The 27,393-nt window shown below is 35.2% G+C and overlaps 1 protein-coding gene across 1 annotated transcript in view; it reads left to right on the top strand.

Annotated features, from left to right (window-relative positions):
• The window catches only part of MALRD1 (MAM and LDL receptor class A domain containing 1), a 234,212-nt gene that overhangs the window by 124,355 nt on the left and 82,464 nt on the right, over positions 1-27,393 (top strand). Inside the window, exon 29 of the mRNA XM_054274046.1 lies at positions 17,725-17,905. Within this exon, the coding sequence (XP_054130021.1) occupies positions 17,725-17,905 (181 nt within the window). The remainder of the gene's footprint in view (positions 1-17,724; positions 17,906-27,393) is intronic.

The following is a 27,393-nucleotide window of genomic DNA, read 5'->3' as shown; positions in this document are numbered from 1 at the left end:
CTGGTATATTCTGGACATTTGTATTTGTTGGATCAAGTAGCTTAAAATCACAAATTTTCACAAATCAATATAATTGACCCTACTTCTATGGGAAGTCACTCAAGAATAAGGCTTAAGGAAACTGCTTATTCTACCTCACAGCATAAAATAGAATGTGTATTTCTACATTGATTCTTCTCACTGACTGCATGAAAAACAATCGATCCCTCACATTAATGTAGAAGTTAGAGACTGCAAAACAATCGATCCCTCACATTAATGTAGAAGTTAGAGACTGCATTGGGTTCAGGTAACCTCAAAGCAGATTACTTGACCTCCATAAAACTAGAGGAAGAAATTAAGTTTTCAAAGATTTGCTTGTAGGCTTTACTTAAGAGTTTGCTAAAATCATGCTCCAAAAAAATGTAGACTATCTTTAGATTTAATAAACATAGATATAAGGTTTATTTTGTAGACAAAGTTAAGATATTAGCAAAATTCCTTAAAGCAAATAGCAAAGAGTAAATTTTCCTAGTATTTTGTTCCGTATAGCTGCATAGTGGTAATGGCCTTTATTTAATTAGTATCTACAACTCGGAAAAGGACACAGTTTTAAACTATTTACTCCCATTACTGACCTGTGAACTCTTATTAAAACTTGTAGTTGAGTCAATGAAATGTCATCTGACTAATGGGAGAGAATAACAGAATATTAGTCCCAAGAGTTCTGAAGGAAATTAGTGGAGATACAGTGAAATACAGTATTACTTGGCAAGAGTAACTTTTATGGCATTTTTAATTCTCAGGGCAAGAAAATTTTTTATTTGTATTTTCTGAATCTCAAACAACACTTTTTATCTTTTTTAGACATTGTTTCAAACAATGTTGTTTTAGGCCTGATTCTGATTTTGACCCAATGACACAAGAATATTTCCAAGCAAATTGAGAATGAGAGACTGATTAGATAGAAATAAACCAGTTTTCATTTAAAGCTTTATTTTTCAAAAAGAGTTTACATAGAAGGTACAAACAATTATGCACAACTGTAGGTGAATGCAGATACCATTCAGTGTGTTTCATTTTCCCAGATGAGCACATTAGGAAGTTATTTCAATCTTATTGTCAGTTACTGGAAGAATATAATTCATTGTATTCCTATACTGCAACCAGATGTAAGCATTCATTCCAAAGAGTTGATGAGAGAGAATAATATATTTGAACATCCTTTAAAGGAAGAAATTATTTCAAAAAAGAGTTAAAGAATCACCCTTGTATTTTGGCATCTTTAATGTGAAGATGAGAGGTTTATCAGAGGATTTGTAACCTACAATCATTGTTTTCCTAGAAGCAGATGTAATTGTTCGTATGTGAATTTTTAGGATTTTTTTCTTTACATTCTTTGAGAACTTGGCTTTTTCCTCACTCAGGAGGTGAGGGTGATAAAGGGTATAGGGTCAGTGTGACCAGGGCATGCCCCTGCCATGCAGGGCAGTGCCTGGTTATAAACCAGGCAGCCTGACAGATTTAGGCAGGGTGATGCACTCAGAGTCATTGGAGCAACTCAGCAATAGCCTGACACATTCCACCTGGAGTCACAAGCCATGTGTCCCAGAGCTAGTGCCACCCTCCTGATTTCTACCCCAGGCTGGCACCAAATCGCATAATGTGAAATAGATAACAAACGCACTTTCAGTCTCCTCCGGAGTGCACAGCTCCCTAGCGTTGTTTCACTGAACCCATTCGTCAAGTCAGAGATCTCTGGAGTGATTTACTTTATTGATTTGTCATCTTATAATCTCATAGAGTGTTATCACATTGCTGCTTTTTAGCATATGAGACTTTGAAGTGACTCTGGGATCTTTGCTGGGCAGACATAGTTTGCATTTTTCTAGCACATTTCAGGGCACGCATTCAGCAGTGAAAGTTGTGATTTAAATGGGTCTCAGGGCAGAGTTCTTTGAAGGATCATAGAGCTGCTGTTTAATGGTTTTTACCGCAGCAACAGACATCAAAATCAAATCTTTTTATAATAACTGTGAAACAGGCCTAGAACTTTGTCTGAACAATAGCCTCTGAGATACAGCCTTGGGCTTTGAGCATTTTCCACACCTTCTCTTCTAAAGAACTCAGAAATTTAATTAACCTTTTTTTTTTTTGAGATAATAAATAATGCAAGATGTAACCTTGTGCCTGCTGATACCTTTTACAAAGCATAAAATATTTATCAGATGTAAAATCCCATGACAGTATCTAATTTTCCTGATCAACAACCCCACTTAGAAAAAACTCTCCAAATTTCTTAGAAATGTTCTAAGAAAAAACCTGAACATTTTGAAGAGTTCCATTTGACCTCAGCAAAGGTGGAAGATCTTTTTTTTTTTTTCTTTTTCCTTTCTCATCACTTTTTACATCCCAAAGCCTCTTTGGTCTTCCACTGAGAAAAGCATCTTTCTTTTTTTTCAAATAAATCCTGAACTGAGCAGATGTTATATTGTGAAACTTCATCAAGATCAGATGTAGCACTAGCAGAACTACTAGCACTAGTAGTCTTTTACAGGTTTTGTATTCCTTTAATGCAACTTTTATTTTTTAATTCACAGATAAGTTTTAGCATCATGAAGATCAAGATAGTCCTTGATCTTTGGCAGGCTTGCAGTACCAAGTTGTAGTGTGCTTAAAATTACTTTGATTAATCAATAATGGTCCTTAACACAAGAGTCTAATTTTTATCCTTGTAGATTTTTTTTTGGTGACCTTCAGCTTTGAATTCTCATTAGCTTCAGAAAGAAAAATCGAATGAAACCAACCAACCAAAAAAAAAAAACCCACAACAACAACAAAAAGAAAAGCAACAACAACAAAAGCCCCAAAACCCACCCAAAACAAAACAAAAAAACCCAAAAACAAAACCATAAACAAAAATAAACAACAAAAAGAAGCCCAAACAAACAAAAAACCTCAAAACCACCCCAAACCAGTTGTGTTTCTGTATTTGCCATAATTTATTTCACAATTATGGGAGGATCTGATTCTGGTAATTTCCTGTGAGAGTCAGACTAGGAATTTTTAAGTACACATATTTACAATTGCAATAATCTCTAAATGTATTTGTTTTTAGGTTGACCCCGTAGCATTAGGTAGAATTGTCTTATCATTGCACACACTAATATGCAATACTGTTGTAGAGAGCAGGTATTTGCAGCCGAGAATAACAGTGTCAATGCAGGGGGAGCTTTGAGAGACACCAGTTTCTTCCCACCACATTACTATGCAAACAAAACCTTCCACAACTCATAACTTCACAGTGCTTGCTGGTGAAAGGGTCGTTGCAGCTCAGAGATTAATTTCCTGCCCACTTGTGGAAATCCCATAGTCCATTCACAGCAGTTTCTCCTCCTTGTAGACTCAAATTCTTCCAATAGGTCTTTCTTTTCAGTTGTACTCCTCAGGTTTCCAGCTTCCCTCAGCACTTCCCCATGTCCTCATTCTTTTGTAACTTGTTTCTGCAAGATTTACTAGGCCGTACCTGCAATTAAAAAATATCAGAGAACTCAAATAAGGAATTTTAAACTGATTTTAAAGCTGAAGAAACCACGTTAACTTGATTTTCTGTTTAAATTAATGTAGTTGCAAGAGATGACACAGTAATTCTACTAAAATCAGGAGTTACAGACTATTTGCATTAAATCTGGAATATGTGGGTGTAACTGTGTGGTCTGCAGGGTATATTTGATTTTGCCTTCAGCAGAAGCAGTACAAGTAGAAGATGAACACTAAAAATTGCATTTCTTAGCTCCCATCTACCAGATTTGTAGAGGGCCTTAATCTATCTGTGATCCTTGGTTTTTCCTTGGTTCCAGTTGTTTAGATGATGTGGAAAGTTGGTGGGTTTCTTTGTTTGTGTGTTTGTTCTTAATAAATAAATCTTAATTAAAAGTACAGCTCTCATGGAATTAAAAAATAAGGAGAATTGTTTAACATTTAGCTGCAATTCTGGGCTGTAATATGAAGAAGGAATAAGTGGGTGTCATCACAATATGAGCACTTTCTTAGTAGAATTGGGGTCTTGTTTTCTAAAGAGACTGAGCATACCACAAAAACCCACAACCTATCAAACAAACAAAAACCACAAAGCCTTTGAGACTGTATCTAACCAAACATGATGTGGATGCTTCTCAGATTTTCATACTAAATGAAAACTATGAGCCAAACCTTTTTGCTTAACTTTCAAATTCATACAAGACAGAAAAAAAAGTTTGTATAATGGAAAGCATTCTTGTTTGTTGGATAGCAGTCATTGAATATAAATACAATTACATATTTTAAACTTGTTTTAATTCTAACTTAAGAAAACAATTGAAAGGTGGTGAATAAAAAAGTGCAAGTAATCTTATTTTTATTTCCTTTCAAAATCATCTTTTTTCTCTAAACCACTATATGTCACCCCACCTTTCTTATTATAATGCTAACATAAGGTTCTATACCATGGGGGCTGTTTTATTATTAATAATTCAAGTTATTATTTGACATCCAATTTTATGAACGTCAGTTTTTCTTCCACTGAAATGAAAGAGGCAGAGGTTGTGGAAAGGTCATATGAAACCACAGTGGAAAATTAGGCTAATGCAATTGTATAACTTTATTTTATGTCCTTAACTTCTCAGTTTATTAGAAACGGTGTTTTGTTTGAAATTACAGTGGACCAGGCATTCAATCTATATTTGGTTGAATCAATAAATCAAGGCACGAATGTGAATCATCTTTCAGCTTTTAAATAGTTTGCTTACACTTGTTTTCTGTACATTTATACCACCTCATTTAGGCATCTGAATAAAGTGCTTCTTCTTTTAAGTGACAGGATGATAAAGCTACTCTGCCATTCATGCCTTTAAAACCTTCAGCCTATATTTAGATGTTATTTGGTCTTCCCCTCAGAACCTCACTGCTGCCTTTCATGCTTTCCACTGAATAGCACACCTCTAGTATATTACTGCTTTCCAGTTTAATTTAGTTTGATCTGCATGGAAGAAAAACTTCTTTAAATCAGAATTTCCAATGTGATCCAGAAGAGGTGCTATTTAAATTTTGATACATGAGGCATCTAATTCATTTCATTGATCAGCGAACACTAGAAGACTCTTGTTATTTATGACATGGAAATATCATTAGACATGAAGGATTCTGCAGTGCACAACATTATTCTGAGCATTTTGACAGTGTGATTCAGTTCAGAATTGTGTTCAATGGGAGCTTAGAATGAGTATGTTATCAAAGAGTTTATTAGCAGTCAAAAATTATTTAGGTTGATTTTCATCTCTTTAACACTTTATACACCAGCTCTATTCTTCAAGAGTTACTAAAAGAGTGAGAGTTCTCCTTTTTTGTCTTTTCCCAGTCTAGCTGCTTTAGGAGTATGTGGGCTATGGAAAGGAATTAGGAACTAATGAAAATCTTCCCCTGACTCACTAGCTGCACATTAATTAATCTTAGACTTTTCCATAGTTAAAAGTGTAGTTTGTTAAAGTCAGTTTCTCTGGAATTTAATCTCTATAAAAATTGCAGTCCTCTCCTTCCAAGTTGTACCAAGATTTGTGGCACAGAGAAGTTAGGTGTTTATTCAGGTTAGATCTGAGATTTTTTGACAAAAATGGTGCAGTAAGATCCTTTTAAAAACACCACGTGTCTAGAAAAGGGCAATATTAAAGAGTTGGACAAGAGAATTTTCATTGTATGTAGTTGAAAACCTGAATGGTTTTATAAATGATATCCACAAAAGATGTGGTCATATGAGAAAAAAAGTTACCAATTACGGTGTGGCAGGACCAAAGTAGGAATGTCATGGTAAATGATAACAAAATATCCTATAGCATATCATTTTTATTTCTGAATATGCCAATTTAACTGCTACAGATTTTACGCAGAAGATGCCATTGCTATAGAAACTTTTTACATTATCTTGAAATATGCCTTTCCAAGCTGACATGATGACATTGAATTTCTACTGTAGAAGTGGTAGGGAAGGTACATTCTTCCACAAATCCCTTGGAGTTTTCTTTTTCTTGGGTTGCTTTGTCACTTAGTGGCTATATTTTTCTTGATTTGCCTTTTTAAATGCTGCAATATTCCCTCAGTTCACAGTAAAAGGTTTATACTCTTCTGATAATTAGCTCTTTGCTTATTTGCTTCAGGGAATAAATCCATTTAGAAAACACAGACAAAACTTCTGCACTGTCTGCAAGATCTAAGGAAAAAGTGAAGAAGTGGAACCACAGAATTGAGGTTACCACAGCTACTGAAACTATAAACCAGAAATGGGTAATGTAATAGTTGCTGCACTGGGAAAAAAATTGAAGGAGCTCTGAGGGATTTTGATTGAAAACAAAAAATAAATTAATGGAAGAGAAAGAAGTGCCGCAGAATTTCCTGTTCTACCTTAGTTTTATTTGTATTTGTTTTAAAAGATATTACAAATTCTCTTATATATATTGGAGTGTGGCTGACGTGTTCCCATATTTGTTTTTAGATGAATCATTTTGCCTTTTCCTGGAAAATTATGTCTGCTACCACAGGAAAGACTTCTTAGAAAGAGATCTCTGTACTTTCTACAACAGGGAGATTTTTTTCCTAAGAAATATGTTAAGGTCACAGGACTTGATTTTAAAATGCAATTTGTCCCACTCTGGGTGGGACAAATTCCTATTATTTAAAGTCATAGATGTCCATAGAGCAACCACTGCTGCAATCACTTAGTCTCTCTTTGTTTGCTCCCCATGTCAAAGGGAATTTTAAGTATGATTTGTCTCATGGTAGAGCAAACACCTCTAAGAGGAAAGGTGGCTGCTACTTTCCCTACTGCTTCCTGTAGATTTGTTATTCTATATAATACCTTTCAGTGAGCACTACTGGGTACTGTCAGGAATGTTGGATAAATTTGAATTTAGAATATTTCAGTAAATGTTACCATTTACTTAAATTTTTAGCATTGCTGCTGGCAATGCAAATACCAAGATCTCATGAATCTGTCTGCAAATTTTGTCTTGGGGTCTTGTACATCCCTACCATGCTATGTATATTTACATATTTCTAACTTCATTTTTCTTTCAACATACCTGGTGGTGGCCATTGGATAGAAAGGTGTTTTATTACAGGACTATCTGTCAGTTATAAGAGCTCTCAATTTTTAGGGAATATATTTCATAACTGCAGATTAAAAAATTAAATCAAATATCTGGTTCTTTGGCATTCTCTGAGATAAATAGTTGTATCCATTAGATGTTATAGAGACAGGACTTAAACATTTCTCTTAAAGATGTCTCATATATCCAGGATCAATACAGTGAAGCTTAAAACACTTAATTGAGTTTTGACTATATAAAGGACTTACTATTTTTTTCAGCCTCAGTGTTTTGGGTCCCCTGAGGCTGTCCAGTTAATCTAATATCCCAGAGGATCTGTTCTATATTTCTACAAGCCCAAAAACTACAATTGAATTGAAAATATTCCAATAGAATACAAATATGCTGTATAGTAGATGTCACAAAGAAAGAAATACAGTTATATCCCAGAGAACATCCCACTGCATCAAAGTAGGAATGACACCTGATTGACATTAATCACTCTCTCATACATCTGAAAAAGCATATGATGCACTTTGATGATTAATAGGGAATATTCATGCCAATCCTTGTCCTGCAGATTTATCGCTTTGAAGAAGTGACAGATTAAATATTTATTAAAACCTTATAGGTTTTTATGTCAGAGTAAAAGAATTAAAAATTAATATTGTCAGTCTTAAAATTATTACTAATCTTTTAATGATATTTTCCTATATGAAAGAACCTTACTTTTCCTAACTAAATTTTGTTTACATCAGAGATATGTACTTCTTTTTCCTTTATTTTATCAAATTTTATTTTCTTTTTCTCTAACCAGAATTTCTGTAAATATATGTTTTCCTCCTTCTTCCACTCAGTGTTGTGCAGACAATCAAAATTATTAGAGGTGAATTGCTAAATTGAAAAATTGACTAAACAAACAAAATCTCTGGAAGGTTCCAGATACTTTGCTCAGGTGAATTGGGTTTGCCTTGGGGCTTTTATTTTACAAGGCTGCTATAGTGATAATTCTTTAATACTTCATGCACAAATCTTCACATTTTGAAGAGCTGAGAGGACTTTCACACAGGTTGATTCCATAATTCCCACTTTGTGGAACTGATCATGTAAACACTGTGACTCAGTGAATAGAGTGTTTCTGACCTTAGCAAGCACCTGTCAAAGTGGCAGAGCAGAGCAGTTGTCCTGCCAGCCCAGCTTGTGTCCTGCCCGCCCACTGTGTCACTCAAACTGTGCTTTGATCCATGACATGTGAAAGGAAGGGTCCTCCACCATCCTTTTTCTCCCAAAGGCATCCTGGAGAAGCTCTTCTGGGCAGTGTCTGGTCTGCTCTGCAGAGCTCAGGTGTGAGTTTTACCCAGTCCCAGTTTCACTGTGCCTGGCTGTAAGCACAGACCTTCCCAGACACCCAGGGGGCTGTGCCCTGCCATCCTCCTCCTGTCATGGATGTCACCCCTGGTTCTAGAGTTATTAGGGGTATGCACTTCCTACTCAGACACTTGTATTCCTTCTCTCAGTCCATATCCAAACTGAGAAAGAAAAAAATGAATGCAAAAGAAAAAAAGAAAAATAAAAAAAGAGAAGGTGAGTTAAAGATGCATAAAAAGCACTGAAATTTAGAAAGTGACTTTTGCCTCCCGTCTTTCAGTATAGTATTCAAAGTATTCCCTATAGGAGGAAAAACATGAGAGATTTGAGGTTTCCTCATGTCTGCAAAATACTTTTTCATGATCTTGATTCATAAACTGTTCTGTTACATCTATTACTCTATATGCTCTGCATTTGTGCAGGTAGTGCATAGAAGTAAGGGGGTTACTTTTTTAATCCATGGAATCTATCATTGCACAGCATTTAGCCCCCTGTCCCTGTTTGGCACTATGGAGGGTTGTAATAGTTGTCCAGAATCTTAGAAATTTTGTAACTGTGATTATTTCTCAAGCTTGAAAGCTTTGCTTTTCCACAAAATTTCAGTTGTCTCAACTCTGAGATGTGGACATTGCAAAGAGATCTGTAAAATATGATTAAAACAAAGGTGTAACAAGGTTTGAGACAAAACAGAACTAAGTTGCTTGAAATGCTAATGGTCTTATAAAGTGGCTTTGATGCTTACTATTACTTAGCCTTAGCAACAGAACTGAGAGGGAAAAAAAATCTAATCCAAGCAATAAAAATTATATCCCTTAAGCTGCCTAAAACCCAAAATGAAACAAAGGTGGATTATGACAGGAAATTAAGAAGAAATAAATGCACTTGAGGAGAAAGAAGGGCTGGCAGAGCTAGGAAATGAGGAGAGGATGAAGTAGAACAAAGTACCTAATGAATCCTCTTTTTGAGTGAGTTGTTTTATTTCTCTCTTCCAATTGATAAGGATAGCTTATGAAATGAAGATATATTTTTTAAGAGCCTAAGCACATAAAAGTATATTTGATGGAAATGCTACCATGGGAATGTAAAGGGATGCAAATGTCAGAAAAGTTTGCTTGGCTATAAATGAAAGCTGGCTATAATGATATCTATTAGATTTAATAGTCGTGACAGGACAAATCAAAGTTATAAGAAAGTGAAATACACAGACTAATTTAAGGAAAACCAAAAAATTATTCTTTTCTTCCCATTATAGATTTCCAAAATAAGTGGGTTTGAAGCGTAACTTGTCCTTTTTTAACGAGCAATTTAATTGTCATTCCTTGCAATGTGTACCTGATTGAAACTAACTACTGTGTCCAGGTGAATTACCAATCACTTTTTATCAAAGCATCTTTTAAATTGTTTTCTCTCAACTCAGCACTTTGAGCAATTAAAAAGGAAGAGTCTTACTATTTCAGAATTCTACCTCTAGAAATATTACAAATGCTGGCACCCATGGCAGGGTGAGGTGTTGATGCTTTTTGATGCTCTGGAGGAATTCACTGAGATTCGAGATTTCCAAACAAAACAGGTGCATTTTTAAAAAAGGAATTTTATCTGTGGTACACTTATTTATCTACCTATTTCATTGGAATGCATGGGGGGTTTTTTTGCTGAAATGTGTAGTCCTCTATTATAGTGATGGTAATTTAGGAAATGAAAATTGGGGAAAAGATATTTCAGAGAATGAAAATCATCATAAAACTTTACACAAAGGAGGAAATTAAAGGGTTGGCTGGATGGGTTTTGTCATTAACTCTTATTATGAAAACCAACTGAGACTAATACACACAGACTCTAATAAAAGGCTTGAAAGCTGAAATATCACTGTTTCATCTTTGAATGCTGTTTTCCTTCTTTCTATAAGGCATTGAGAAAATTCAATTTTTGGTGTGATTTTTGTTAAGTTGTCCTTAAAAGTGGAGCCAAATTTTCATGCATGCTGATGTACATAGGTAGCATAGGTATACGTTGCCTGCATAAAATAATTTCTCCAACATGTCATTTGATCAGCTTCATGTTTCCTCTTCAAGTGTTTTTTATTGAAGACAGAGACATGCTAAATAGATTGCCCGGTTCCTACCACAATATAACACTGAAAATTTTGGATTTTTAATGAATTCTTTTCATTGCTGAGCATCAAGAATTCTCATTTAAGTCACTGGAGCTTGAGTAAGCTCATCAGTATCAGATTCCTAAAGTAAAAATCATCCTGTTGCAGACTTGTCCCTAACTTGTCCTTGCCTTTTGGAAACATTACTTTGTAGATTCTTGCCTGCTTTTCTGATGCTATTTCTTCATTTCTGCTACCTCAATTTGCTGAAAAATTCAGAATCCCATAGCGAGCATCTTGCAGCATCCTTCAGTTTAGTGATGGAAGATAAATTTTGAGTTTAAAATCTCTTCCTACATTGAAATAGTTTGTTTGTCTCAGAGCTATTCTAGGAAGACTCAATAATTTTGGAATTATGTGTTTAATGCAGAGCTTCAACGTTCAGATAATTAGCAGCAATTTTCTAAATGTAATGACAATACTAACCACAAGAATTATTTAATAGGAGCGACACATTTTCAAAACATTAGCTGAGGGCAGAGTAATAAATAACTACTACTATGCCCAGATTTTCCTATATTATTAAAAACAACATGAACAAATGTTTTGTTTGGTTTGTTTGCATATCAACCTTGCCCATAAAATGCCAAGTATTTGCCTTTCTCCAGAATAAGGTAGCTGGGTTATTTGAGCCAGTGCTGTTTAAGGGAGGTGTTTGTATGGAATTATTGTCAGACTGGTGACTGACAGGTGTGCCAGAGGACACTGTGCTCGCTCATAACTCCCATCTTCATGGCCTTGGTGGCTGCTCTCATTTTTCTTCGTGTCACTGTGAAGGAAAGGTAGAAGAGAGAAAAGAAGAAACAAGGAAACAAAGAAAATAGGGAAGAGGATCAGAAGGAAAATATTAGCTTGAATTTTAAGTCTTGGATGAACAAATATAGACTTCAGTGCATTTTTTTGACTCATTTAAATAAGTCTGATAATTTGATACTGCTGACCATTTGGCTCGTGTAGAGCTTTTGTTTGCTTGAATGAAATATAGGATCAACCTCTGTATGGTTAATTTACTGTTTTCAAGTAGAGCAGTGTTTTAAAAATTTTTAAGAGAAAATCAGTGAGAAACTAAAAAAAATAGAATCTTTCATACTGTTGGTATGGCATCAGATGAAGGAGACACAATAATATTTTCCTTTTTTTTAAAGACATTTTGCTATACAGCATCAGTTTTCAGTTTTATTATATTTTAATGCACTTTTTTTCAAGCTACTTATGAGAGACTAAAGCTTAGGAAGTGAGATCTTTAAATTAAGCAAGTATTCTGTGTGCAGAGGTAGCATCAGCCCAAATCTATAAGGAAGGTGCTCAGAACCTTCTCCAAATAGAACTCACTCTCAAGCAATGAAACTGAAATAAATAAGTAGATTATTTTAGAAGTGTCAGCAGAGATATTAATTGTTCTGTGACTTGGGGAAATACAAATTCCTGGACAAGCTCTTTAAATTATGGGCAAATAAGGAGAAGTGTGACTTTTCTTCCTACTATCTCCTGTTCCTTTGATGTGCATGTAGCACTCAGGACTGCTCTCCACTCCTTGCTGACAAAATGAAGAAGCAGGGAAGAAATGCAGCTCATCATGGGGTACTTTATTTTTAAACTATTTGGTCAGCCATGAAAAGACTTTAATAATGTTATCACACCAAGGAAAATAAAACTGCATTAAAACCAGGTTTATTAATTAACTTCATTTGCACACCATGAAAATACATTTCATCCTAAACGAAGGATAAGTACCTGAAAAGTAAGCTGCCCTCCTGAAATACTCTTGTAAAACAGAGGGATAACAACGCATCCAAAACTAGAGAAAAGAACAGTGTCACATTATGCTCATTCTATACTATTTTTCTGTATTTTGCATAATGTATATCATGTTTAAAAGATTCTGGATAATCAAAGCTTGTCAGGAAGATACTGTTTTCAAAGCAAACTGAAAGCAGAGATGTTTTTCCTAATTTTTTATAGAAGTAGGTAAAAAGTGTTTTACTTCTCTAAAAAGTCTGAAAGGTGATGTAGAGAGGGGAGTCTTTTGATACAGTTAATCTGGAAAGTACTTTTAAGGTATTAATAACAAACATTTATTTTTTTTATGAATCATTTGAAAATACTCTGTCTCTGATTAAAAAGCCCTCAAGTATATTTGGTTTGAAGAGTCCAGGAATGTTTAAGAAATGTTTTCATTGCCTCCATCCATTTGGTAAGCTCTGCTTCATTTCCTGTTGCTCTGCTGAAATAAATATCTGATGGGAATGAACCAGGAAAATATTTTGAACCCAGCTTGGAATATGAATAGAAGGAGAGGTGCAGATCAAGAACAAAATCTGTGTTTCATTTCTGTTTCATTGCAGATGCAACTAGGAAGGTTGCCTCATAGAAAAATCTTTATAATTGCATCTGGAATATTTACTGTATTGCTCGGAAAGAAAGTGCATTCACAGGAAGTTTCTTTGCAACATCTTGTAATGGAAAATCACATACTCCTTGTGCATGCTTTGGAGTCAGTTCCTAATATTGTTCTGAATCTGTTAGAAAGGTAGCCTTGAGACTAATGGTGGTCTCTGATGGATAGAAAAAATATTAAACTCAGCTAAAAAATAAAAGGAATTCTAAGACAAAAATAAATCCATCCTCTCCTTTATTCTTACTATCCCCAGGTGAATTAAGGAGGATATTGAGCCAAGTAAGTTGTACCTTCCCCCTTGAAGTGCTCAAAAGAGAGGCTATAAACACTTTAGATTGTCCTTCAAATGAAGACAAGCATGAGAAAGATTCTGAAATGCAATGGAATGAAATCATTAAAAAATAATTCCCCTCAGACCATCAGAAAGCAGATAAAATTCCTCTGAATATGAATATTAATTTTCCAATAGGGCTGGGCATACAGAGCTGCAGATCTAATCAGGTTTTGGCCTTCTTAGAAGTAATTCTGCCATTTTCTGAGTGTTTATTACTCAGCATAATGTGCCATAATGGAAGTCTAGGACCCACTGCTGCAAATCAATGCCCTTTACTGTCAAGTTTTCCTTAATGATGGCTCCTCACCTGAGCCTGACCTTTCACTATGTTCAACCCACAGAGGGCACTGATGTGCAATTAATAATAACTTTCCAGAGCCTTAAATGAAAACACCATCTGTTTTTAGCAGTCTTAGTGTGTCTTTTTGGAAAGTGACAATTTTTTTACTTGATCTGGAAATAACATTGAACTCTTGGAATTTCCCAGGTTCAGTTTAGGGAATTAAAAAGTGCAGAATTACAAAATAGGTTGTAAAGATTATGTTCTGGGGAAATTTCTGGAGCTTTTTTGTAGTAGTATTGCCTGGTAATAGTCTGCACTAATAAATAGTAAACCATATACTGGGAAGCAGTAAGTCTAAAGCAGAAATACTCATGCAAATCTAGGATGTGTTCCATTGCATCCTGTGGTCCAGTCGTCCTGCAAAACTTATAGTATGACCAACAAATAATTCTCTTTAACCATTTCTGTCTGCATGAAGCCTGCATGCAGCTAAACTCTTGAGGAGTAGCAGGAAAATGTGATTCCTGCCCTGACCAACAAACAGCCAGCAGAGCCAGCCACAGATCTGAGCCATTTTTTCCCAGCCAGTTGGAGCACAGAGATCAGCCTGGCCTTTTGTCACCAACCAGCCCAGGCTGTAGAGAAATCTACACTCAATATGAGTAGGCCTCAGCAAAAGAATAACCTCTTAAAAGCAGAAAAAAGGTGACATTGTGACCTCCAGCCTCCTCTACACTGAGCATATTTCTACTTGTCATATATCTCTTTCATGCATCTCTCCTTTACATTAACATATGTGTACAAGAGTGAAAGAGATGGAAGGATTTCTGGATGCAATGGGCAGGTCAAAGCACAGGATAGTTTTTCTATCCCCCTCAGGCCATATTTGCATTTGTTTTAGAAGCAAATACATTCCAAAGATATGAAAGAAAATACCAAAGCACAGGACAGATTAAAAGGTTGGAGAATGCAGAAAACAAAATAATAATTCATGAAATGGAATCTGCAAAGCTGCAAAGCGATGATCCTGTCATGCCAAGCATGTATCCAGAAATGTATAGCTCAGAGCCCTGAGCCAAGCCAGCTTCACTCCCTGGGCCTGGGGAGAGGAGGAAAGCCAAGTTTTCTGCTTCTCTCTTCCTTTCCCACCTGCCCTCAGATGTTTGATGCAGAAAATGTGCAGGGCTTATGACTTTGAAGGGACTGCACTCTGCATTAAAGCAGCCCTCATACAGTTATCCAGGGGGTGAGGATGCTTTTCATTTTGGTATGTAGAGCTGTAGCTAAGCAAGTGAAAAATCAGCCTGTCATGCTTTATGAAGTTCTACTGTGATGTAGGAACTCCTTTTGTCTGTGGAACCTAGACAAGAAGAGAGATGTCTCTTCTGCATTTTATTTGTGTACTCCTATTCAGTAGCTTGTGAAGTGCAAGGAGGCTGCCATAAAGTTTCCATCCAGAAAAATTCTTCTTAACAAAAAATATTTCAGTGTCTCACTGTATAAAAAATGCCCCAGTGCCTATAATAGCGTAAAGATTAGGTACGTTATGGCTATGATACCATATACAAATTGATTGCTACAACATTTTTATGCAGTTATTTCTAAAGAAATATGTGATCCCCATCACTTGCTGCTTGTAGCATCCTTTACTAAAAATCAATGTGATAAACACAATGTTAGTCTGAACAGAATGTCATGTAATTAAATATAATGTGAAATCAATAAAAATCTAGCTAGCAGCAGATATGAGGCTCATACTCTGGATAACTGTGTAACATTTCACGCCTCCCGATTTATATAAATACTTATGTCTGTGTATCTTAAAAAGATTCTGCTATCTCCATACATTCAATCTTAGATACATCTAATTTTGTAATAGATTTGGGGTTTAATAGTCAGAGAGGAAAAAGTTTTGAATTTTTCTGTCATGCTCAAATGCATGAATGTAAGGCAAGTCCCTTTTCATTCAGCATTATTTTAATCTACTTCATTTTAAGTTTCCTAAATTCACCACTAATACTGAGCTAATTTTTTCAAATTAATCAGTGATTTATTATGAAAAATATTAATGAAAATTATTTGTATTCCAAACAGTTGTAAAGTGCAGACAGAAGAGAGTCCATATACAACAAATGGATAAAATGTTTAAAACTGCATCTTTTCTAAGGTTTGGGGCTGTATTCTATGTTGGAGAATACAGCAGGCCAAATGTAACTCATCATAACCATCCATTTTATTCATGTCATGAATAGGTGAAAGGTGTTAGCAGACTGAACAAACTACCCCAATAATAAGAAATACTCTCCTGGAGGCTGTTTAAAAATATCAGAATCAATGGAATAGACATAACTGAGCTATTGAAATAAGTTAAGTTATTTATGAACAGAAATAATAGGAATAAGTTTAAAATAGACAAGAAGTTGGATTTGAAAATCATCATGGGTCCCCTTCAACTTGAGATGATCTGTGGTGCTTTGTCTGTTAAAAGAACGGACTGCTGATGTGATGGCCCATAGAGTTAGGAATCTCACTGGGAGGAATTCATTAAGAACATCATTAACAATTGTCATCAACTCTGGAATTAGTGGTGCAAAGCACTCCTAAGGTCTTGTTATATTATTTTCACTTTAATGGACTGTGTCATTGGCTTTAAACAAATGAGACATAACTGATGAAGCAATGTCTAAACTTGCATCTGTAGGTGCTTGTGTGCTCAGATATCATGACTTAGAAAGGGCTGCTATCACCATGGGTCAAACATCATTAGTTATGTGCAGAAATAGAGGTATTCAGCTGGATATCTATGGCTTTACATGAAATTGTGGAAATTCATCCCTCTTTTTTTCTTTCCTGTTTAGCATTTTAAAGTAAAGTTGCCATTGTTTTCAAAAGTTCCTCTACTGTTCATTATGATTTTCAAGAACAGCCTTGCCAAGTAGCACTTCAAGTGTCTCTATGCTTTTTTAGGTCTAAGGATCTCCTTCTAAAAGATATCAACAATTCTGTGAGTTCCCTGATTCACAAACAAATGTAATATTTGTTTGCATGCTTGTCTGCACTTTCTTATTCAGAATACAATATCTACAGCACCAAGATTCATTTTCTCATCATAAATATGCATAAGACATTAACATAAATCTGATCCAACAGGTTCACCATGGATAAAGAAATGTAATTAATTTTCTTCCCTGTCTATTTTACTGCTGTCTCTATTTTCCTTAGATTTTGCTTGTTCATGTACAACAGTCTTAGAACCTTTGTTATGCATTATATTTAGCTGCTTGATGCATCTCACAGTGTTTTTCTTAACCCCAGCTGGAGTGCTAATGGCTTTTGCTAAGAAAAGCGTAGAAAAAAATTCTTATTTACAGTTTGGATGGTTATTCAGACGGTCACAAAGAAGAATAGATTTAGACATATACAAAACTTATGCAAATATTTTCTTTTGATGTCATCGTATATATGCGTCAATCCTTTATGGCAAGGAAAATTGGTGCATCTGCATTCTAACACTACTATTATAAAATTAAACATGTTTGCTGCTGACTTGCCAGATAGGTAGTATGATAAGAGGTCTAAAGAAAAGCTTTAAAATACATTCGTGTACTGGTGAGTCAGAGTATTCTTATTTACCTTCAAATAAGCTATTCTAAATCTATGGTCATCACATATTTGTTTGCTTTTCCTCCCCTTTGTCACCATTGTCACAACTTTTGAAAGATAGATGGATACAATTTAAAATGGTACAGTAGCCTTGCATCCAGTAATATATTCTAAAAACAAAAGCCAGTTCTGTATAAAGTTAAATAGAACTGTAACAAAACAGATTGTTTTGCAGTTCAATCACACACAAAGTAATTTCCCTTCTGAGATTTTACTTGCTACTGATGGTCGTTATTTGCACAGTACTCATCTAATTTCACTACCTTTCCTATTATCCTAGCAAAGAATCTGTTTGCTGATTCTCAACACAACTGCATGGGTGTCTTCAAGTCTTCTTCTTGTTTTGTTTGGTTTGAGCTTTTTCCCCAAAACTTGCATTTGATAATCCATATGTTCGTGTATCTTACTATATATAATTTATTCAAATTTCAGACTGATGATGGTATTGTGAAAATATGGAGTGAATCGGGAACTCATGGTGATGAGTGGAAGAAAATCAAGTTACACTTGGGGAAGCTGAGGAATTTTGAAATTATCTTTGAAGGTGTTCGTACCGGAGACCTGGGAGGAGGAGCAGCAATAGATGACATAGAGTTCCACAACTGCACCACAAGTAAGTTCAAGAGGAAAATTCTTTGAGGAATGCTACATGAGATGTAGGAACTTCTTGTTAATTTTAAATACATCATAATTTCACTATTATCATCATAATTTTACTGCTCATAAAATCAGTTATGAGTAAATTGTTTCTTTTCTTCTAACTTTAATACTCTTTTCTGCACATACATTCGTGCGGTGTCCTCACACTGAATTATGGCAGATAAATCCAAGAAATTACTAAGATTTTGTTTCCTTTATTTATTTTGTTTTGAGTAATTTTCACTTTCCTTCTTTAATCTCTTGGTAAGTTATTGAGTCTGTGATGTTATATATAACAATTTTGTATAAATTGTGTCAGATTATAGCATATGAAACCTGTGGCCTCTGTGTTTTATAATAAAGTCTCTTGCCATAAGAATAAGTGAAGACTACAAATGAACCTTTATCCATATTATTTTTCCCAGTTCAGTTTTGTGTTAAGGTCAACAAAATAAAACCTTTGACTCCTTCACTAAACATTCTATTTAATTTGTATCTCTGTGGACATAGGCTAAAGTAAGAACAGTTTGCCCTTATTAAAAACAACAAAAGCAACAGCAACAACTGCAACAACAACAACCACCAAAAAAAAAAAAAACCCAACTACCAAAAAATCCCCAACAGACCCCCAAACAAACAGTAGCAAAAGAAACCCCTAAAACCAAGATAAATACTGAGTATATAGATCATGAGTTCTGTTAGGAAAGTATGTGGTTTTTATTCTTGTAGGAAATAGTGTGACACAACATAAGTGATTTTGTTAAACGAGGAGCTGATGCCACATATCAACACTGTATGAGTTTTGTGGTAGTTGTTTGAGCAAGCTTTAATCTCCTGCCATAGACTGGATACCCATCATCAACTGAAGTATGAAAAATGAACTTCTTCTTCTAGTTTCATCTAAAAAATGAAGGGTTTGCATTCAGAAATTGTTGTATAATTCAAAGAATGGAAATGTGATACAGTCTGGAGCATTCTTCAGGAATGCACTTTAATAAAACTCTAAGGCAGATGTACTCTTAAAAGCTCTACAAAGCACATGAGCATTACTGAGCCCCTTGTCTTTTTTCCAAGTGTTTAATTGTCCTCATTGCTGTGTGTGTGATTGTTCTCCAAAAAACAAAGGTAGATAGGTAAGCATGCCCTGGCAGGAGATGGAAAGTCAATATCTATCATCTTGAATAACAAAGTGAATGTTGGTCTCTCTTGCAATTTGTTGTCAGTTGTATTCACATGTATTAATTCATACCAGTGGGGTCTAGATAAACCACATTTCTGTTCTGTTTTGGAGCTACAACAAATTAGACACTTCATTTCACAGTCAGATTCATGAAGATATTCAGCAAATGAAAATAGTAAAGTTTTTTACTATTTTTACTAAAGTTGTTTTCTTAAGGAAAAAGTAATATCTCTGTTAACTTCATAAAGATGGCATCAAAATCTCTTAATATAGTGTAAAAATATTTTTTCTTACTGTTATGTCCACATATTATATAACAACCTTGAAAATGACATCATATAAGCATAACTGGAAATATTCCAGAGTTGTCATTGCAAGGAATGAAGTTGTTTCAATAAGGATTTGGAAAGCTGTCAGGTGAAGGATCCTTAATCTCTTAAAATGTTAAGATTGCTGAAATTTACTTTGGTTTTAGTCTATGACCCCAAAAATCTGAATGTTAACAGTGTTTTATAACAAGTCTTACATTAAAATACCTTTGCAGTGAAACAGTTCAGGAAGTAACTTGGTTTATTACTTTATAGCAACTATTTGTTTTACAGCACTGCTTCAGGAAGAAGCTCTGTTGGGAAAGCAGTTGCGCCAAGTGCTCCAACTGTTTTCCCCTACAGCTTCAGCACAGTCATATTCCTGTGTATTTTGCAGAAAATTATGGTTTATGAAGACAGATGATTCAGAGGAGGCTTTTCTCATAGAAGTTTGATATGTACAATTGAAGCATAGTTTGCAATAAAAAATTTTTAAAGGTTGATTTAGGAAAGTTGGAGACCCAAGATGCTCATCCTTTATAGAGTTATAACTTGCATGGTCATAGCTTCTGCACTCTAATAGGGTACAGTCTTTATACACTCAGGAATCATTTCGTTACAGCATCTCTGGTAGTGTATGCTAGGTACAGCAGGGTTATCACTAAAGTTTAGGATTATGTATCCTGTGGGAATGTGTTTAGGCTTATGGCTTTGCTTCCCAGCAGGATCAGAGGGTTATCATTTGTTCTCTTTTCAGCTGTATCTGTGTGCATCTGTGAACATGCATGCCTGTAAAATAAGCAAAACAAACAAAACCTAAAAAAATCAACTAACACCCCACCACACCTCACTCCACCTTTACCCCCTGATCTTCTGATATGTATGAGGACACTGAGCCTCAAACCAACGTTAAAAGGGAATCATTTAGTGCCTTGCACATCAGCTCTGCACTCTGCATATGATGTTTTGCCTTCTACTCCACAAGTTGATACCTGCTTGCTTAATTTTCTCAAGGCTTTTGGTATGCTGACCTTCCTGTTGGCATGATGACATGAAGGAGCCTGGTCTGACCTTTCTCATTCTTGTGGTTATTGATTCTTTACCTGTGTAGAACAAACAAGCAAAATACATTTTGCCAGTTTCTCAAAAATAACATTTCCCACCTGACCCAAGCCTGGGGCATTCAGGATAGAGAAAGCATGTCATGTACAGATTGTACTTTTTGCAGTGCAGAGTTCACAGTTTTATTGTGTCTCTCGTAAAAAAGCTAAAAGTCAGCAAACACAATCTTACTGTGGCCAAACTCAAAAAGAAGAGCAGCATACAAAGCAAATGGGGAACAGGGGTTTCTGATCAACAAAATGACTTGATTTACAGCACTTTCCCATGCTCTGTGTTTGGAGCTGTAGAATTGCTGGGCTAGACATATGACAAGGGTCCTCTAGGGCAGCTGAAGCCTCATTTGTATTTTCTACTTGGTCTTATTTTGTTAAACTAAAATCTTACATATTATGGGTATTCTGGATGTGTTAATTACATAAACAGTGGAATATACCATGCACAGAAAAAACTAGGAGATTTAAAATAATTAAAACTTAAAAACAGGTTTAAAATAGAATTGAGTTGAAATGAGAATGCCTTAAATTGCATGGGGAAAAAATTCTAATATTTAGCTGCTTCTCAGCAGACAGCATTTAGTGGTGAAAACTGGAGTAAAAGCAATTCTGGAGCTTTGAAATATTTTGGGATAGCTTCCTCCTCACAGACTGTCCTTTTGGAAGCTGCTGAATGGTATTCCTGGAACATGGTTTACAGTCAGCACAATAAAATAATTGCTTCTTTGCCAAAATTATGTACTCAAGTTGAGACAGTGAAAAGGGAAGAGAAAGGCAGTCCATGTGATATTTTACATGTGAATATTAGATCTGTTTTCATCAGTATGGTAATATTCAGTTATACCATTGTTTAATATATCTAAATACTTATTTTACTTTATGTGTATTTTCCTTCAGCTTGCTTCCATACAGTATGTTATAAGCTGTATACATCATAAGGGTATCTGCACTGAGGTGCATTCTTTGCTCTTCACTTACATAGCTGTGATTTACATAGCTCATTTTAAATGAGGATTTTCAACTGATTACAGAGAATTTTTCACTATTTCCTTTTAAAAATTAATTTGTCAACAGCTTCTTTATCAGTAGAATACTACAAATGACTTTATTATGATCTGAGCTTCTGAAGCCCTTTCTTTCAAGGCTCATTTTCATCAGGTTTCACTAATTTCTATGGAAGTGAAGGACAAGAAGAAGCTGTGGGTTTATTGGAAATATGAGCTCTAGGATATATTGTCAAGAATAGAATGAAAAAAAAGATATAAAAGAGTTGGTTTTGAGAAGGTAAGAATGTTCTGGTAACAAAAATAGGTTAAATTCCAAATCTGATACATTTTACCATACAGATTAAATTTAAAAATATCAAAAATAGTGAAATTACATCACAGATAGAAAAAAGTTATTCTTAAATTAGCTGATGTACTGTTTTGTTTTGGTTTTTTTTTCACTTGTACAATAATTCTTTATACAACTTTATTGAGACTATGTGACCTGAATGGACTTTACTGTCATCATTTCTCCTGCTTTTTAATAATTGACTTTGACCATGCATGAGGTTATTTGCAGGCTGGAAAAAAGTGTCTCCATTTTTGCATCAATAAAAGATAAAATATCTATGAGGGTCATGCAGAATAATCCCTAATGATAAATTTATTTTTTACACTTATGACATTTAACTTCATGATAATGCAGTCTGCTATCATTAAGGAGCACTTCAAGCACTATTGATTTGCTTTGCCAGCTGATGGCTCACTGTCAAATAACAGTGAATCAAGAGTACAATTTCTCAGTCATGCTGTTACCAGAAGTCTGATTTTTGTGCATCTGTAATGTAAAGAAAAGGAATTTTGTAGTGTCAGAAACACAAGAGCAAATATAAGCATGGCCATGCACATGACTCAGCCACATCATACAGACTGATTTTGGTGTCCCAGGGCACCACCTGAAAAACTAACAAGGGAAGACAAATGAAAATAAGAGAATCATAATCTGAATTAAAATTTGAAGAAATGTCTAGAACATTTTGCTATTCAGTTGATTTATATAATTTTCCATAGTCTGGGAATTCAGTGCCATAGAAATCCAGGAATAAGACAGAACCATTACAGCTCCAGTTATCTTTGTCAGTTGACTGTTTGGAATCAGACTCTACAACCTTTTGTTCTAATGTTACAATTATATTCCCTTTTTAAAAGACAGAAAAGTAAAAATTCTGCTATCTATTAATAGGAAATTGCTTCACCAAATTGAGCTGAACAGAAATTTTGATTAAAATATAATAAAGCTTGTTTACCTAGTGGCAAACTTTTTCTTTCCTTTTCTCCTCATATATTTGTATTCCTCCTCACATATTTGTATTCCTTCTCACCTACTGTTTATGGCAAAGACCATAGGTGAAGGCACTGAAATCCTTTGAACAACTTTACTTCCATGCTCTTATGAACAAGAAGCTTTGAAAGTCTCAGTAGAAAAACACTTTCTTATTAGAATTCCATCCTAGCTTTGCAGATCAGAGAGACAATAACTAAAACATCCTAGTGTTGTGTATGTAGGCCAGCTTTTTTTGTTTTTAAAACAAGCCAGTGTTTCCTTTGAATCCTCAGCTATGTATCATGCAAAGCTTTATGTTTAGTGGAGAATTTAGTTCCTTCTTCTCAAATACTTGAGAGAAGTTCAAATTCTGATAATAGAAGTATTCAGTACAAATCTGGCCCTGAAGTGAGAGGGAAAGGAATTCAGACAGAGAAAGCTGCCAGACCTAAATTAGTCACTAAGGATATTCACTGACGTTCAGACAGAATGTATGCCCAGTTTTTTTAATCTTCTTCTTTTCCCCCCTTCAAATATTTTAATGATTCATGATGACTTTCTCCTGTTTTTATAAATAGGTCACTATCAGGCTATTCTGACATGGGGCACTGGAATCACACGACCTGGCTAAAACTTCTCTGTAAATGTGCTGAAATCAATGATAAAAATTTTTGTAAGCCTGATATTTGGATATTACCTTTATGAGGAAATTATTCTCTGATTTCATTGGGAGCTATCAATTTAAAATTTTCTGCAACATACTGAATCTTCTTCATTAGAGAGAAAGTAAGCTCAGTTTGAGAAGTCTAGAAATTTTGGTATCATTAACTTAAGCATTTGGCTTAGTGCAACATACATTAACGAGTGTACTTTATCACTTGAGGGAAAATTTACTGAACTCAGACCTCATTACACTCAGCAGAGAGTACAGGTATGCACAATTTGGTTCTAGAGAAGAAAAAAATCTCCCTTTTGGCAATGTGAAGATCAGCCACAGATGCTTTTCAGAGGATTCCCTTCTGCATGCCCTTGTAGGAAGGACTCAGTGAGGAGGGCAGCGTGCTAAGGAGAGATGTGGAGGAAATTCCCCCAGCCCAGCTTGCCAGGACTGCCAGTTACACTGGGGAAGACAGGAATTCCTGCATGAATTCCTGCACAAGTCCTGTTATGCAAAAATGCTTAAACTGTATTGAATATTAAGACTTTCTAAAAATGTCTGAAAAATATAAATTAATTTTTACAAAATTAGTTTTTACAAAATTAATTTTTACAGTCTGGATTTGGGGAAAGATTTACATTTGACAACTCTCTTTGAAAAAAAAAAAATAAAATGGAATAAAGGGAACTATGGCAACAGCTCGAAAACCACAGAATTGTCTTGGTTTTACTGCCCTGTTCAGAAGTCATCAGCATATCTGTAAACTAGGATTTCTGTTTGTGCTTATGTAAAAAAAAAAACATGAGCTTAACCAAAAGGTTTGTTCACCACCTTTTTGCAAGTCTCAGAGATTTATAAGTAATGCCACAGATTTTGAATATGAGAAACAAGAAATAACTTTTACCTCATTTTTCACGAAGAGACCTCAGTGGCATTTTAGTATTTTTGTTTATCTCATGGGGAACTTGAAGAAGAGTTGCTGACTCCAAAGATAATTTGGTTTGCTAGCACATGGCTGTAAACTAGGACTTTCAGCCTAAAATTAAAATCCCATCATTTTGACATTTACTTCACATATTGCTTACTCTTCATATCTGGAGGCAGAATTTTGACTCCATCTATTTCAAACAGGTCAAAAGAGAACGATTTTTTTGGCTACTAAAATATCTAGGGTTGAGGTGAATGGGCTTTCTATCTTCTTTTTTTTAATATACAATCTTTTTCTGTAAAGGTGGTACTAGGAGAACGACCCTTGTCCCAGACTGAGTTCATTTTCATGTAAAATGTCTCTAGAATGTAGGCACCCTTCCAGTACTGCCAAACTGCATATAACCCATCTTACACCTCTGTGCAAGGTGACACCCAAGATGAATTTCACATCTCAGGGCAATGCTGCAGAGACAGAGAGAGCACTGAGCTGAGGAAGAGTCTCCTATTTGCAGATAATTGCAGCTTGCACTATGTGCTCTACTCCATTGGTCTGTCACAACAGCCCCTGTGGACAACATTAGGACAAGTCCATGTTAAAAAAATAAAATATATCAAATGCTTTTAGGATATCTGTGATAACTGGAGAGTGCTGTGATTGAGTTGTTTTGATTGATTCTATATTGCAGTGGGAAAAATAGTTTGACAATCACTTTCAGTGTAGATATTATTGAAGAGCTCTAAAAATAATTTATTCATCTGAACTTTCTGAGGTGCAATGTAACTCTACACTGGAATTAGGATAGGGGACAGACAGGGAGGGGGAAAAGGACTAAGAAGTAGAAATCTCAGATTGTTTCAGGAGATACTTTTATCTGGTTGAACATATTAATAATTTCTGGGAAACAGGGTTTTCTGCTAAAGCATCTCATGATTTTTTGCCTAATTTCCACTTCTCCCTTTCTTTTACCACTTGCAGATTCCAAAGAGATAAAGCCTAGAACAGCCAGACCCTCATTGCTCAGTCCTCAGTGCTTCTCCCTCGTGTGTCCTTTGGTATTAAGCAAAGTATGGTAGATCCCTACATAAGAGTACCATGAGTCTGAGATCCTTATCCTGCTCATACACTGTATGCCAAAGCTGTTCTTTCAGTCTTTATCCAATATAAAAGTTTCTGTCCTTGTCTCCTGTGGATTTATATACTCCATGATATCAGCACTAGAAGTTAAAGAGAATTTTCTTATCTTTTGTGTTGCTTGAGCCAGAGGCAGCTCTGAATTTCCAGTACTGTGAATAAATTTTTTATTCTTCCAGGTTATCAGAGGCCTTAGGCACACTACTGCTTGCTTTGAACAGCTTTGGGAAGTCCTTTGGCTGAATTTTGTGTCTACAGGTCAGAGTCTTTCCTAAGAGTCGATATAATTTGCTAGATCTGCTGTTTATGTTGGAGTCAAAACATATCTTTGAACTAAATCTGGCCTTCTGTGTGATCTGTTCCATGAGGACACTTCTCTATGGTTTTAAAATGATAAAAGGACCTTATTTGAAATTACATGTAGCTTGCTTGAGCAGAAGCATCTGCATCTAGTTTTCCTTGCAATAGATTTACAAGGTCATCCATGGAAAGAAACATTATTGATGGGTTTGCCAATACAATTCTAATATTCTATAAAAAAATCAGGCATGAAGAGCACTGAGCAATTGAGGCAGCAAATGAAAAAACTTGATGAAAATTGCATTTCATAATTTCTGAATCTCAGACTACAGTTGAGTAATGAAACCTTCTGGGACTGTGTATTTCATAAATTCCACTTTAAACAAAGGGTGAAACTTGTAAATTAAATTTTCTTTAATTGAATAATATTTTCAACAAGATGTTTGATTATTCCTATATCTCAAGTGTTGTGAAAGAGGGGAGAGAAGTGGTTAAAGTACTCCCACTAAACAATACAATTTAAACCACAGAAATAGAAAGAGGTGAATTTTCAACTTAAATTTTAAAGCATTTCTACTCAGGAAGGACCATAACTTCTAAAAAGACAAATAGTGGAAGAAAAGACTAATTTCAATTGAATATACATTGTATGTTATGTTTCATTTCATACTGCTGACATGTGGTGTTGTAGTGTTGAGTGAGTGCATGTGTTTCTCTTGGAGAGCAAAGAGAGGCTCTTGTTAAACAGCAGCTTGGTGCACTTGAACTTGAGGCACACCCTGCTTTCCAAAACAGCTCAAGGTCATATTCACTGCTGCCTTTAGGAACCAGAATAATTTGGAATTCACCCTCTGCCTTTCAAAAGCACAAAGCATTGGCCAAACACAATTTCCTACAACCTGTCTTTCGTGTTGTAATACTAGAGCATCTCTTCCTGTGTGATCAATCACTTCTTTCATGTTAAGTCTTTTTAACATTTACTCTGTGTCACCAAATCTATATTTAGTGCTATCTATTAAACTTAAATGTTTTTGGCCTTATCCATTTTGTTTCAACCAATAAAAATCTATATCCTATAGGACTGATAATCGACCTGTCCAGCTCTTTCTGTGATTTTAGATGAAATGGATATCACAGGAATGTTTACATCTTAGAAAACATTGGTACAAGTAAGCTCTTGTGCTCAGAGAGTCAGAGAAATATCACTGACCTGTTGCTGTCCTCTAGTTGCAAACTTAAAGGAAAAAATGGTTTTGTGAGTTCTTTCCTAGCCAGGCCTTTCCTGGTAATTGGGAAAAAAAGTCTCAATTAATACTTTATTTATCAGCTATCTCCAAATGAATCTTGTCATGTCTATAAATTCTGTGTCCATTAGATGGGTTAGTCTTCCATAGATACCATATACTGAAAATGGTATAAATAAGATAAAGATAGCTGCCAGCTTATGACAATTTATTTGTGGTATGCATGATGTGCACTTGGGTGCTTTCTATGTGCATACAAACACACACAGGCATCCTCACTGGGGA

This window comes from Melozone crissalis, unplaced genomic scaffold, assembly GCF_028551555.1.
Source record: "Melozone crissalis strain CALT ecotype California unplaced genomic scaffold, PUWL_Pcris_2 ptg000016l_1, whole genome shotgun sequence".
NCBI classification, from domain to species: domain Eukaryota; kingdom Metazoa; phylum Chordata; class Aves; order Passeriformes; family Passerellidae; genus Melozone; species Melozone crissalis.
This window is presented reverse-complemented; position numbering and strand designations above follow the sequence as displayed.